General features: G+C 44.6%; 1 protein-coding gene across 23 annotated transcripts in view; it reads left to right on the top strand.

Moving 5' to 3' along the window:
- The window catches only part of MAGI1 (membrane associated guanylate kinase, WW and PDZ domain containing 1), a 355846-nt gene that overhangs the window by 294469 nt on the left and 47521 nt on the right, over positions 1-13856 (top strand). For 18 of the 23 annotated variants that reach the window (XM_037382565.1, XM_037382557.1, XM_037382563.1 and 15 more), the window contains 3 exons: positions 244-336; positions 4070-4252; positions 5344-5964. In XM_037382565.1, coding sequence (XP_037238462.1) covers positions 244-336; positions 4070-4252; positions 5344-5964 — 897 coding nt within the window. The remainder of the gene's footprint in view (positions 1-243; positions 337-4069; positions 4253-5343; positions 5965-13856) is intronic. The other 5 variants (XM_037382555.1, XM_037382553.1, XM_037382552.1 and 2 more) reach the window with 1 other exon arrangement.

Genomic DNA, 13856 nt, shown 5'->3' with positions numbered 1-13856 from the left:
AAGTTTGAGTGTAAGGTAGGGTGTCCCAGCCGATGGATCACTTGATCTGGACATAGATAGTCCTCCAAAACTGGGTTTTTGGACATCCCATTCATTTTATTCCCTCTGTCCATGACTCTGTTTCCTCTCTTGCCATGCTTCTCATGCCTCCTCTGCTTGAACCCACACTCCCAGTGTGTGTACGTGCAGGAGCTCATGGTGCTGTTGTGAAACGAGTAACATTTCCCTCTCTGCCCTCTCTAGAATGGACAGAGGAGTGTCCATCTCTCCCACCACCCGCTGCTCCAAACCATGTTTCAAACAACCAAGAGGCAGTTCGGGAAGCACCAGTGCAAGGTAACAACCTTGTTAAACCAGTTGTAAAAGTGCAACAAGGATTTTTTTTTTCCTGAGAATGGAATTCCCTCAGCCACCAGCAAAGGGAGTATTTCCATGACTAGTGTCACACCCCAGGGCACATGCGTGCTTGTCTGAATTCCCATAGATTTTGAGACTAGTTTTGAGACCACAGTTGTTTGCCAAATTCGAGAGGCAAATGAGATTACCTGCATCAAAAAAAGATTGTGACTGTTCTCTGTGTAGCATTCCAAGTCTTTAAAAAGGCATGGTGAAGACATGAGTTACAACATTGGTGGGGTTTGCCAGCAATGGTGGTGGATGCAAGTGCAAGTAGGAGACCCTTTTCTACAGAGCTGTCTAGATATGCAAGCATCGGACTTTCACACCTTCTAAATTCTACTGAGTTTAGAATGTGACTCTCATAGTAAGATCTAGTGCAGAGATTTCTCTCTGTTCTTGTAGGTCAACTTTCCCTCCCAAAAAGCAGCACAAGATCTCACCCTGTTGTACTGTGATTAAGACACAGACATGCATTAACATGGTCATTTTTTAGTTGAAGAGCCACAGCCAATGTAACTCCATGTCTGCATTTGTGGGCAGGTAGAACTTCAAGGTAAAGTAGTTTGAGAGCCCTGGAAAATGGACAGCCTGTTTGGGAGCTGTGATGTGCATAAGTTGTTGGTGCTGTTCGGCAGGACCTTGGTTTTGGAGAGCTTGGGTGTCTTAGTTGCATTTGTGACATCTGAGCAGCCCAGGTTCTGGTATTGCCATAGATGAATCTGCAACTTTATGTATTTTCCTTTTTTCTGTGTTTTGAATCCAAATGAAAATTGGGGGGTGGGGGTGGGGTGTGTGTGTGGTGTAGGAGCTAGGGGAAACACCAGAAGAGGGAGATCCTCTGCTATTTGGAGAGCTTTGCAGAGCTACCAGGCTTCCATGCCGAATCTGACTTTCTATAATAACAGAAGGCAAAGAGGCACAAACTCCTGGGTGATGTTAGGGGCAAATTACATCATATTTCTGAAAATTCTGATTTGAACCTCCTCAGGGAGGCTCTGCGTAAGGAGGGAATGATAATAGGTCCAAATACCATGGACCTACTTTGAAGTTGTACATATGTTCAAGTACTTTGGGCTATTATAGCCTTATTTATTAGTGTCAATGATCTGTGCATGGCCAACTGCTCACAGACCAGTTGCTTGTCTTAACTAACTAACCAGACAGGACACGAATCATTCCTGAGTTTGCAGCATGAGCCGAAACGCTGCCAGATCAGGTTGCCAGCCAGGGCAGAGATTTCCACTTGTACCTTGTTGCAGTACAAGTGCTCTCTGGTTACAAGTGGTTGTAAGTAGGCTTCATCTTTGGCTACATCTGAATTGCACAGTAAGTGAATGGCATTGCCCTGGTCTGCAGGAGCCAGAGACTGGGGAAGGTGAGAGAGGGGGAATGTGGCTGGAGCACATTGTCCTGACAGAGCTTGGAGCAGCACGGGGAAGGCTGGCCCCAGGAGCTGGGAAATATTCCCATGCTCTGCAGTCAGCCATGGTCTCCGAAGGCCAGCGTGGGAGGGGTGCTGCTGTCCCAGGCAGCCTCTCCTGCCGTGAAGAGCCAGGGAGTGCCCTCTGCTGCAGGTGGTGGCAGATCAGCCCTTCCAAAACAGATGTGCAAAATTTAACAGTATCCAAAGCCCCCAGCGGATTTCCGAGGGGTATTAGAGTATATTAGAGTAATCTAGACTTGCAGCAAGGAAAAATGTGGGAGGTCAGTGGGTGGTACCCTGACCACCAGGCATCTGGGATTAGGCATGTCATCAGAGTGCCCCAAAAATGCTGGTCTTCCTCAGGGAGACATCTGTGAAAGCCACCTCTGCCTTTTACGCTGTCAGGCTGAAGCAAGGGCTGCCCAAGCGTCTGTGCACACCAATGCAAAGGACCCGTCACGCAGGGGATGATGTTAGAAGCCTCACTCGGCTCTCCACTGCCTCCGCTGAAATTGTGCAGCAACAGGAGAGCATAAGCCTGTCTCAGCACCACTCTGAGTGACATGTCCTGGTACTGATGACTCCTTCCTTTCTTCCGTTCCTTCCTCTTCCTTTCTCAGCGCTGCTCCCTCTTCTCTCGCTCCGCATTTGCAGGCTATTTCCAGCTTCCCTATCCTCCCACCCTATGCCCAGGGGTTTCCATCTATCCCACTGATGGCACTTCTGGTGCGGACATGGGCACAAGGACCCCTTCTTGTGCCTCTGGCACCACTCTCCCAACTGGGATTTTGTAGATACACACACTGAAGATGTGATCCCCTCCGGAGTGCTGTAGGTGGGACACACAGCCTGTGGTGCTGCTATCCTGTTACTGCAGGGCACGTTCCCCCTGTATTTGTAGGCAGACGCCAGCAAGCTGTGCTTGTTCTGCTTGTCTTTTGAACCAGAAACCAGCACAGGACCAAGCCACGTTGCACGCTGCCTCCAAGCTGTGTTTGTTACCTGAGACATGGAATTGTACTTTGATAGTCAGAGCTTTTTTGCAGCTTGGGGTCTGAGCAGAGCATCTGCCAACGATGTGCAGGATTGCTGTGTTCCTGTGCTACCTTTCAAAGGCAGAAGACTGCAAGTCCTTACACTGCCCCCTCATGAATAATCTTCAAATAGACTATTTTTTTCCCCGGTCAAAGGCTTACAAGTCTCAAATCCCCTCACTCTCCCTCAAGGTCTCCTTTCTGAACAGAGGCCCACGGCAGTGCTGCCAAAGTTTTTGAAATAACGCCAGCTCTCCTGACTGCGATACACAGTGCTGATCCTGGAGCTGTCACCAGAGGGCTTAGTGGCACACTCTTTTCCCCTTTAAGCATTAAAAGCAATTAAAAGTGCAAAGGTGTTTAGTGTTGGCACTGTGAAGTACAGCAACCATGACTCCTTTTCCAAGCCTGTGCAACGTGCTTTGCAAGGGTGACTTTTTGCCTTTGGAGCACCTCGTTCCCTCTTAACCATGCTCCCGGAGAGCGTTAACAGCCCTCCAGCACAGCTGCTCCGGTCCCGGGCCGCTCTTTGATCCGTACTTCACAACTGCAGTGTTTCATCCACAACAAGCTCCTTGCAGAAAGGAAAGAGAAAAGACTTCAAACTGTGTCTGAAGAACAACATCAGCATCCTCCCCTTTTTCACGGGAGGAGGTCGCAGGGTGGTAGTGATGTGGGGGGCGGGGGGCTATATAGCTCAAGGGTTATGCGGTGTCTTGCCAGAGCTCAGAAGTTGCTTGTTGCTTGGTGGGTTGGGAGAAAGCCAAGTGGTGCAAAAACATGATGATAGTCCTTGCTGCAGACTCCTCCTGTTAGGAGGCATTTGTGCTACCCCTGTCATGTGCTTCCTGGGATGGATATAACCACCTCAGGACAGAGACGAGACAGATATCTAAGCCAGCGTTGCCAGCCTTAATATATTCTGTTCTTTCAAGCAGCACGTTTTCCCCTTTGTAGCCTTGGGGCTTTGGTGTGCACAACCACAGCTCGCAAAGTGCCAAGTAATAGGGTTTTTGCTCACTCCTTTTTACTGCATGATTGGGTCCAAGGAGCTGGGTGGAGCGCGGTGAGGTGAGAGGATGCTGAAGCGCAGTCCTGTCCCAGCACACCGCTGCGTTTGTCTGTGTACTTGTTAGAACAGGGAGGGGAAGAGGAAAACCAGATCAAACGCTCTTGCCTGCCTGTTTATAGATTTTCCAAACTTCCTACACAGGAAAACCTTTTTTTACACGAAACCCTTCTGAGTTGAAAGGAAAGTTCATCCACACCAAGCTAAGGAAAAGCAGCAGGGGTTTTGGCTTCACTGTTGTCGGAGGGGATGAGCCAGATGAATTTCTCCAAATCAAAAGTTTGGTGCTTGATGGCCCTGCAGCGCTGGATGGCAAAATGGAAACAGGTACTGATGCTTTATATCAAAATCACCACCACCGCTTTGGTTTGTGTTTTTACAGTTGTTTTTATGTACAGTTCATAAAAGACTGTAGTCTTCATCCCCTTTTTGGAGAGAGGCATTCAGCTTTTCCATCAGCAAGTAGGGGAGTGAGATACATTGGGGGATATCTTCAAAATCTTACAGCAAGGCACTTTATGTGTTGGAATTTCACCTTGGTGTAAAAATACTCAGCTGGGTCTCTGCCAGCTCCTGCTCTCTCCATGCTGACGTGTGGAGAGGAGCCAGCCGGTGTGGGGTCCCACATCAGGCCACAGGTTACTGCTCCCTGCTGTGACGATGGCTTGCCTTATGTTTTGTAGGGCTGCATCACTGGCTGTTTTGTGTATCTGCCACGCTGCTCACCCCCTCTCCCAAGCTGCTTCGAGGGAATGGGCGGAGGAATGGGCTAGTTTGCATTTCCCGGTGTGGAGACACCAAGGGTTGATTTTTTTTTGCCAGAGATCAGGCCCAGTACGATGAAATCCTGTTAAGATTCACCTGAGGTCACAACTCCTCACTTGCAGGTGGAGCATCACAACATTAAACATCCCTGTGTTGCAGCCCCAGTGTTAAAAAACGAGTCATAACTTACCTAATATTTCAGGGTAAAGTATGTCTGAGACACAACACATGGCACCATATTTGAGCAGTTGGTATCTGACACCTTTTGTTGTAGCTCTTACATGCTCCCAGTTTTGTTTCTGTCATATATCAGTATAGCACAGTGTATAACAGTGAGAGCTGGACTTTGAAATAGCTGTTAAACGGGCCATATACCATCATTTGAATTTATTAATTTTTTGCATGAGCCAATTCCATTTTCACTTTCAAAAACGTTCATGTACATAAAAGCTTTATGCAGTGGATCCATTGTGTACAGAGAGTTCTTGCCTGCCCACGTGTCACCACTCCTTTTCCTTGCAAAGGTACTTAAGTGCTGCTATTTATGAGCGGTACCTGTGGATGCTGTAGATCAGCTCGCAGGCTTTAGTCCTTCACCTTGCCAGGGTGCACAAAACGTATGTGTTTGGAATATCTGTCTGTGTCCTCTGCAGGGGACGTCATAGTCAGTGTGAACGATACCTGCGTGCTGGGGCACACTCATGCTCAAGTGGTGAAGATCTTCCAGTCCATCCCCATCGGTGCCAGCGTGGACCTCGAACTGTGCCGAGGCTACCCCCTGCCCTTCGATCCCGATGATCCCAACACAAGCCTGGTTACTTCCGTGGCAATTTTGGACAAAGAGCCGATCATTGTGAACGGGCAGGAAAATTACGACTCCCCGGCGAGCCACAGTAGTAAAACAGGGAAAGTAAATGGCACAAAGGAAGCGAGACCCAGCAGCCCGGCTGAGGTCTCCTCCAACGGACCCCATGGTTACCCCAATGACACGGTCTCTTTGGCATCTTCGATAGCAACACAACCTGAACTCATAACTGTGCATATAGTGAAAGGGCCTATGGGCTTTGGGTTTACTATAGCAGACAGTCCTGGTGGGGGCGGCCAAAGAGTGAAACAAATCGTGGACAGTCCAAGGTGCCGCGGCCTGAAGGAGGGTGACCTTATAGTCGAAGTCAACAAGAAGAATGTGCAGAGCCTCACTCACAACCAGGTGGTGGATATGCTGATTGAATGTCCTAAGGGAAGCGAAGTCACGTTGCTGGTGCAGCGAGGAGGTAGGTTTTCCAAACTGCTTTAAAATACTTATTCTGGAAATTTTTAAAAAATGCATGCCATGAAAGACCTCTCCTACCGTAGAAATGGTTTATTTTATTTAGATTTCTAAAAATCTGTAGAAATGGTTTATGTCCTGAAGTGTAGGAACTGCCCCAAGCTGGCAGTTGTCAGGTCACACAGATGGTTAAAATAATTTACTGTTTGATGCTGTAAGTGTGTGGGGGGAATATCCACGTAGTTCCCACGCACACGTGTACTACACACGGCTTCTGGTAATGCACTAAAGGGCAGTATGGTTACACCGTGACTTACATAACGAACCCTGATCTCATGTTTGTTAAACTTAATTGTTTTAAATAGAACATGGACATTTCTTGAGCCGTTTTGGGAGATGGAAAAGGCTGGCAATACATTCTGTAATTTGCGGTGTCCAAAATCAGATATCTAATGACTCTTCACTGTGGAAGGATAACACCTGGGTTTCAGTTGGGAGTGAAGGAGGGAATTTAAACTTCTCCAAGTTGTAAGCAATTGAGATGTTACTTCTGGGCATGTGTATTTGCTGTGCAATCAGGAACTGAGCCCATTTTTGGTTGCATTGCTGAGAGGCCACCAGCAGGTACAAAACCCACCCTACGGGGGGCAGTTTGTCTGCAGCCCACATGGGAGCACGGATGGTAGGTGACATGTCAGCGGGGTCAGTCCAGCCGCAGGAACTCCTCCCCGGCACAGAGTAAGTGTAAAGTAGCCTGAGGTAGCACACCCCGCCTCTAGCACACTTCAGTCTGTCAATTAAAATTCCTGGAAGAGTTAGCGTCAAGTCTGCAGGGCAAGTCCAGGTCAGCTGCTGAGTGCCAAGTCAAGAGCAGAGGGGTCAGCTCTCCCCTCTGCCCTGGCGCTGGCAGCAGGGATCTGAGGGGGGCAAACCCCGGCCCCGCTGCGCTCCCTGCCCCACGCTGCTGTTTTTACGGCCAAATCACGCATCGGTGCTCAGCACCTTGCAGGGATTAGCGTGCTGCCAAGGCAGAGTTAAGCTGACAAGTAGGTGCTGAACACAGCCTCCAGCCGGCCCTGGGAGCAGGATTTGATATAAAAGTACTTTTCTGATGCCTTTTCTAAAGTGTTTTGGTTGTAGTAAGTTAGCAACAAAAGCTGGTCCGTTTTAATGGGGGGCAGGTTGCTTCCTGAATTTACAAGTCTGGTTTGTTGTTTCTAAAGACCTATTTCAAAGAATTGAGGACATTGACTCTGCAATTAATAACAGCCCTGGAGAAAGCACTACCTTTCTTATACTCCTTCCTTTCCAAGTGCTACTGCGTTTTTCTATTTTGATAGTAAATTAAAAAATAGAGAACAGAATATATTAAGAATTCTCTAATTTTCAAAGTGTGAGTTCCTTAAAGACTTTCAGTACTAGAGAGGTTTAAAAAATGCACTGCGTTCTCATGATTAATATATGTATTATGGAGAAAATATGGTTGGAAGAAAAATAGCAGCTATTATTAATCCTCCTGGTGAGCACATATATACCTGGTAACACCATACATTAATTATTTGAATTGTCACTGACATTTAATAATCCTCCTTCGCCTTGAAGGCATAATGAAAAGATCCGATGAGGGAATAAAAGCATAGTTTTAATAAGATAGTAAATAGTTCCCTGGTAATCTTGCTGAATCTTTCTCTCTTTTTTAAAAATTTAATCTTGATACTAACTACATGTTGTGCATTTGCTGTCACCTTCATAGATACCGTATCAATCTCCTTGAACTGCCTCCCTCCCTCCCTCCCTCCTTCAAGATCCTGCCATTTCCATCTCAGCATAGAGCACTTGCAGTTCCAAATCTCATGTTTTTGTAGTACAGGACTCAGAAACTGTGGTGGCCCTGGATCCATGCTTAGTCATTGAAACATGGGTTTTGTTCACATCCAGAAGGCTGGACCAAAAGGCGCTCCGGTTGTGGCACAGAAGCCAAGCGGAGTGCAGGCAGTAGTAGCCCCAGAACCAGTAAGGTTTTAAAGCTTGTAAGATGAAGTTGGCTAAAATGCACCCAGCACTCAGTGGTGCTGGCCTTGGGTCCTCTCTCCCATAACTTTACCTCGTGTTACCCCCGCAACGCCTTTTATTAGAAGTACTATCCCTAGACGAGGTGCTGCTAGTTATTGTGGTCCGATTACAGAAACATATTTGGTTCCAGTGTCTGATAAGCTCCTTCGGGGCTCTTGAAGCAGTTCTTTAGCTTCCCTGTCAGTTGTCCTTTCCTCCTCCTCCCTCTGGTGTCCAGTGAAGAAAATGCGCAGATGCTGTCAGGCATCCTTGCATTAGCCTAACATTTGCATTCAGTCAGGCTTTGCATGAAGCATCCCTGCAACACTAAGGCTGGTGTTCAGAGCTGTCGAAAGGATTTGTCAGAAGTGATTACTAATCAGGCAGAAAAATACCAGAAAGGGATGTGTAATATATGGGAAAAGCTCTGCCTGCTCCAAGCTGCTGGTACATTCCCAACAACAAGGTTTATTGTTAAAATGCAAACCCACAGCCACTGAGAGCAGCCTGTAAAATATTTACCGCAAAGTGTATTCAGCTGTGGGTGCGGGCGAATCCTGCCGTTGCCTTTGAGTGAGGAACAGAAGGATGGTTTCAGGAGGGATGAAGCTGAAATGCCCCCTCTGTGTGCTCAGCTTGCTCACGTGTCATCTGAAAATCGTCTGCAGGACTTGTACAAGATTGCAGCAGGGCAATAAATGCATTAAGAGGGGGATGATGTCGGGTCATTGAGATTTTGCTTTTCAGAGGCCTCACAGAAAACTTGCCTTATCTGTGTTCTGATTTATTTATTTTTTTAATTTCCCCCTTTTCTCCTCCCCTCTCTAGGGCTTAATTATATTATTGCTGTTTTCCTTTTTCACCTATACGTAGCGCTGGATAAAACTCACTGAGCATATCCCATCATTTGCACTTCAGCACTCGAGGGGTACAGAAAGGATGAACTCGGAGCAGAAGCAGGGTGCAGAGGAGCTAACTGGGCTGGACACAAGAGCAGATTGGAAAAGCTGCTTTTACTTGGCAAAATGAAGGGGCAGAGGGGACAAAATTATTTCTTGAACTATTAGGTAGGAGAGAGAGAAGATCCTTAAACCGAAGAGTTGGCTGAAGAACAACTGGGTGTTGTTCAGCTGTGAGTAATTTAAACGGGAATAAGAGCAAAGTGCCAACCCATTAGAGCCTGTAAGTCAAACTGGAGGAGGCATAGAGGCTTTGCTGTCTGAAGGTGAGGATCAGCAGGTCTGAAGGGGATATGACACGGTGCCTGCAACAGCAGAGGACATGTTTGATAACCCAGCAGGGCTGTTCAGGGGCTGTAAATTAAAAAAATAGAGTAAACCAGCGCTACTGGTTTCAAAATGGAGAATTAAGCATATGTTTTTGTCCCTGCGCTGCACAATGTGATTACATATTTCAGTTATTTTAAAGAATTACTGTTAATAAGGCCACAAAAGTCACACCTTTATTTTCAATATTTGTAGCTGGAAAGATTCTTTTAAACTTGTACCTACTGAGTACATAAAGGACTTTTCTTAAAAAAAAACGACAAAAAAAACCAACCAACCAAAACCTCAACCACAAAACAACCCAAAACAAAAAGGCAAAGAAAGAAGGTAATAATATTTGCCATTTTAAATCCATTTGTCATTGAACTCTTGTCTACACACAGTAATTGAAATAAGCAGTTCTCAAATACTTCTCCATTCTGCGCAGATTCTATTCACAATAAAAGCAACATTTTGTCAGAATAATTTCCCTGCTTCCCAAGGGACTTTTGTTCTGGGAGTTTTGTCTGTGTTGGACAGGTGGGGGGCTCTTTCAGAACAAGTTATTCTGTAAAAACTACTGTGCTGTGTTTTTTGGAGTCACCAAGATCTAACATTTGTTTCAGTGAGCACATTTCTGTGCCCTATTGACGTGTTCCGTGAATTACCTCAGATTAAAGAGGATTATTTTTTTTCCCCTTTTTTTAGGTCAGTCTTCAGTTCAGGTCATCCAAAAATATTGTGATTAGTTTGTCTTCAGTTCCAAGAATTAAGCTGAGCAGTTTTCTTCCAGGTTTGAATGGACAGTTTCCCTTCAAAGCTTTCACAGTTAGCGCTGACCAGCATCTTTATTCACCGGAAGGTCGAAAATAGCATAAACCTTGAGCCTGATCTACGTAATCCCCTTGAAGATGTGTTTCCACTTTGCTCCAGATCAAAGTAAAAGCACGCAGGTGAAATGTCACTCACATGTCGTGTGCAAACCAGTGGAGTTTCTAAGAGGTTACTCTAGTGCCAAATTTGCATCGAACGGGGGGATGGAAATCCATCTTCTGAAAAATAAATGATTATATATTAGAGTTTTTAAACTAAATGTGTTTTATGGGAAAAAGAACCATGCAACACTTACCTGTCTAAATGCCTGTCAGTGGGTGCTTGAGTCTTGCCTCCATGTAAAAGCAAAGTCTATAGTAAATCCCTTGTTCATGGTTCAGTTGAATGAGGATGTTAGTGGGGAGCAGTGAGGGGGGTGGGAATGGGGGGCGGTCTGTGCCAGTACTGCTCCTTTCTTCCCTGACTCAGTGGTCTAAAGAAGGTCCTTGTGATACATAGAACTGCAACAAAGATTTGCAGCAATGGAACAAAAATACAAAGCTCTAAAGCAATAAACCTACCAAGTCTCCTTAGCTAGATGGACCTTCCCTTGCTGTTTCAGGGGTGCTTTTGGCATGTGAAGGTAATTAACACTTCTCTGGACTCCAACACTTCCCATGGAGAGGAGTTAATTCCTTCTTGTGCTGCAAGTGCGTGCTGAAGTCAACTACTCTGGACTTGAAGGTGATTTCTGTAGCCTAAAATGGAAAGACATTTTTTTTTCTCTCTCTGTTTACCTTGTGCCCATCCATTGAAACATCACATAGTAATATAAAGATACGTGTCTTTTTCTTTATGCTGCTTACTGCAGCTTCAGGCTCGTCCCCCCAGCCAAGGTACAAGATCCTGTAGGCACAGTAGGAAAACTTTACAAAAAATGTGACAACTTATAATTGTAAGCACATTCTAACAGTATAATTGAAATCAGACTGCTCTTTGAGATCTAAAGTGTCAAAATACAATGCTCAGGCATAAATGAGCAGTGGCATTGAGCATTAAATATCTGAGCTGAGTGAAATCCATTACCACTGCAGGTTTCAGAGGATGTGTCCTCACTGCTCCCGCCTAGGTGTCTGTCCCACCACAAACACCTATTAGTCTGAACGTTATAAGCAAAAATACTTTCTACTTGTTTATCAAAATCCTGTTCCCCATGGAAATGAAATTTTCCCTTCCTGTCCTTACCAGAAGTGTTGGAAATGGATCATTTAGTGGTAAGAGCCAAAAAAAAAAAAAAAAAAAAAAGGGCAATATCTCACAGTGTTGGAATTAGAGTTCCTTTTCAGTTGCTATCCCTAATGATGTAAAACCATGGTAATTAGAGCTGCAATCAGCTATTCAGTGCAGACTTGAACTCTTTTGAACAAGACACTCACTTCTGTTTGCCCTTTAGGCTTTCAGCGAAGAGCAAGTTGAAAGTCATGCCACTTAAGCATCTAGCTGCCAGAAAATTTCAAACTGTCTTAGCAGCTGCTGAATTGGAGAAAAAGTGAGTCCAAACTGCATTTAGGACAAAAATCACAACCTGGGAATCATCTGACCGTTACCACAGAGCGCGTTTGCCTGTGCCAAAGCTTCTCGAAAGGGAAGAAAAGTTCACCATTTTCAGCAGCATTTTCGGTTCCTAATACAGAAGGAGCAGAGGTTTATACTGAGGTCTTTGTCCTGTGTTTGGATTCATAGGAGCCCCCCTGAGCCCCACCTCAGAGCACAGAGCTGACAGTGCCAGTCATTGTGCACGCCACCTTTACGGCTGGTTTTCTTGCTCTACTCCCCAGCCCAGCGCATTGTGGCAGCATCTTCCCTCGGCCGGAGCAGGAGCAGATCCAGATCCTCTCTGCCATCTGGTGTGCTCAACTGACCTCTACATTTTTTAAAAACCCCATTTCAAGTCACCTCTTTTTTCCTTGCCTTACCTTCTTCAACCACCACTAGCTGCCGAAGCTCCCAGTACCTTCTACTCGGGTATCTGCATCAAACCTGTTTGTTGCATCTCTCAGCAATGGATGTGTCACTCAGTACAGGTTATTTGGAGCTGTCCATCCAGAAGTAACGGGTGGGGGGTATTTTTGATAGCTCATAGGCACCCCCAATAGTGATTAATATATGTATACTATATAATATAATAGTACATATATAATATCTACTATTATAGTATATTTTTAGATAATAAATTGTACTTTAAAAATCAGACTCATAGTATGCTTAAAGAAATATATGTCCACATGTAATGCCAAGATTTATTTTTCAAGTTCATTCCTTTGTATTCCAAGTCTATTACTTTATAATTCCAGAATTATGGATTTCCTGATTAAATTGTGACTCTCATTTGGCATTTAAAAACCTGTCTTTTAATTGTTTCCTCTTGTTTATTTTTTACTATTTCCTTTAAAGAGACTTGCCTGGGAAGAAGGGAATAAGATTAGTAAAGTTTGTAAGTTGGTCTACAAACTGCATTAGAAATGAAATGTTTTTAAGATGCTTTGCATGTTACTTTTCCATTTTCTGAAAACAGACAATCCTAGTAAAAACACATTGCTAAAACTTAGGGCTTTAGGTGCAGGGAAGGAGCAGGTCTAGGGGAACCTTTAGTTGGGAGTCGCTGCATCCTTTGTTTCCAAACCACCGAGTCACTCTATTAATTCTTTTCTTTCTGTTGAGTGGGATTCTATTCTAACAAGGCCAAAAAAGGCTGATGAGACTTTAAAGCAAGTTTGATGTCACATTTACTATTCTCTTACAGCCTTATTCTGATTAGGGACTAGTATATCAAGGAGCTGATACAAAAAGCAGTTGAAGTCAGGAAAAGATGAAATAAAGGAAATGTTACACATTGTGATATTTTTAATAAGAGGTTTGAAGTTCATACCCCTTATTAGAATTGCTTATGTGCATGTTTTTTCACTCACTGTGCAAGTTAATTTTCCTCCAAACAGCTCCAGAGTGTTAGATACGCCTTTTTGGGGCAACACTCTGTATTGTTATGCAGCACCATACACTGATCACTGGTAATTGGTTTTGTAAAGCAAGCTAGCAAGAGCTTGTTTTCTCTTTGTGATAAAAATAAGCTGAATTTAACATTTAAAATCAGGTCGTCTTGTAAATAATGTAATATTTTGGGATTACTCAGTGTTTTTCTGCTTCAAAGTGCTTTACAGGTGTTAATCTTAGTGACATTAGCCGTTTGTTTTTGATGATCTGAATTTACAAGGTTTGGGATAACTCTGCTTACCAAAAGCATGAAGGGGGAAATTTTGGTGCTGCTGAAGTCCATGGCAAGGCTCCCATTAGACTCCAGGAGGCAGCAGGGTTTCACCAAGGTTTCGGATGCCTACAAATGCCTGCAGCCACAAAGGGTAATTGTCAGTAGCTTGTTCAGACAACAAATAGTTTGATGCGCGTTACTAATGTTCATACAAATAGTGCATTTGCGAGAACTAATTAATTAGCATTACCAGGTCGTGCCAGAGTTTCTCAATGCAAGGCATCCAGATGAAATAGCAACAAATTCAAGTATCAGCCTGAAAAAGCTCAAGCGCTTAAAGATCCTACATTAAGTTCTCAAAATTCCAGATACAAAAAGACCACGTCAGAGTTCTTTCTGTCTTTTTATTTCAAGCCTCTAGTATTCATATCCAATTGCCTTTCCTAAACCCTTGGAGGCTAAGAAACTCCCAAACAAAGCACAATGTCATATGAGCACCTG

This window comes from Falco rusticolus, chromosome 4 (assembly GCF_015220075.1).
Source record: "Falco rusticolus isolate bFalRus1 chromosome 4, bFalRus1.pri, whole genome shotgun sequence".
Lineage (NCBI taxonomy): Eukaryota > Metazoa > Chordata > Aves > Falconiformes > Falconidae > Falco > Falco rusticolus.
The sequence above is the reverse complement of the archived record's forward strand: the minus strand, read 5'-3'. Positions and strand labels throughout refer to the sequence as shown.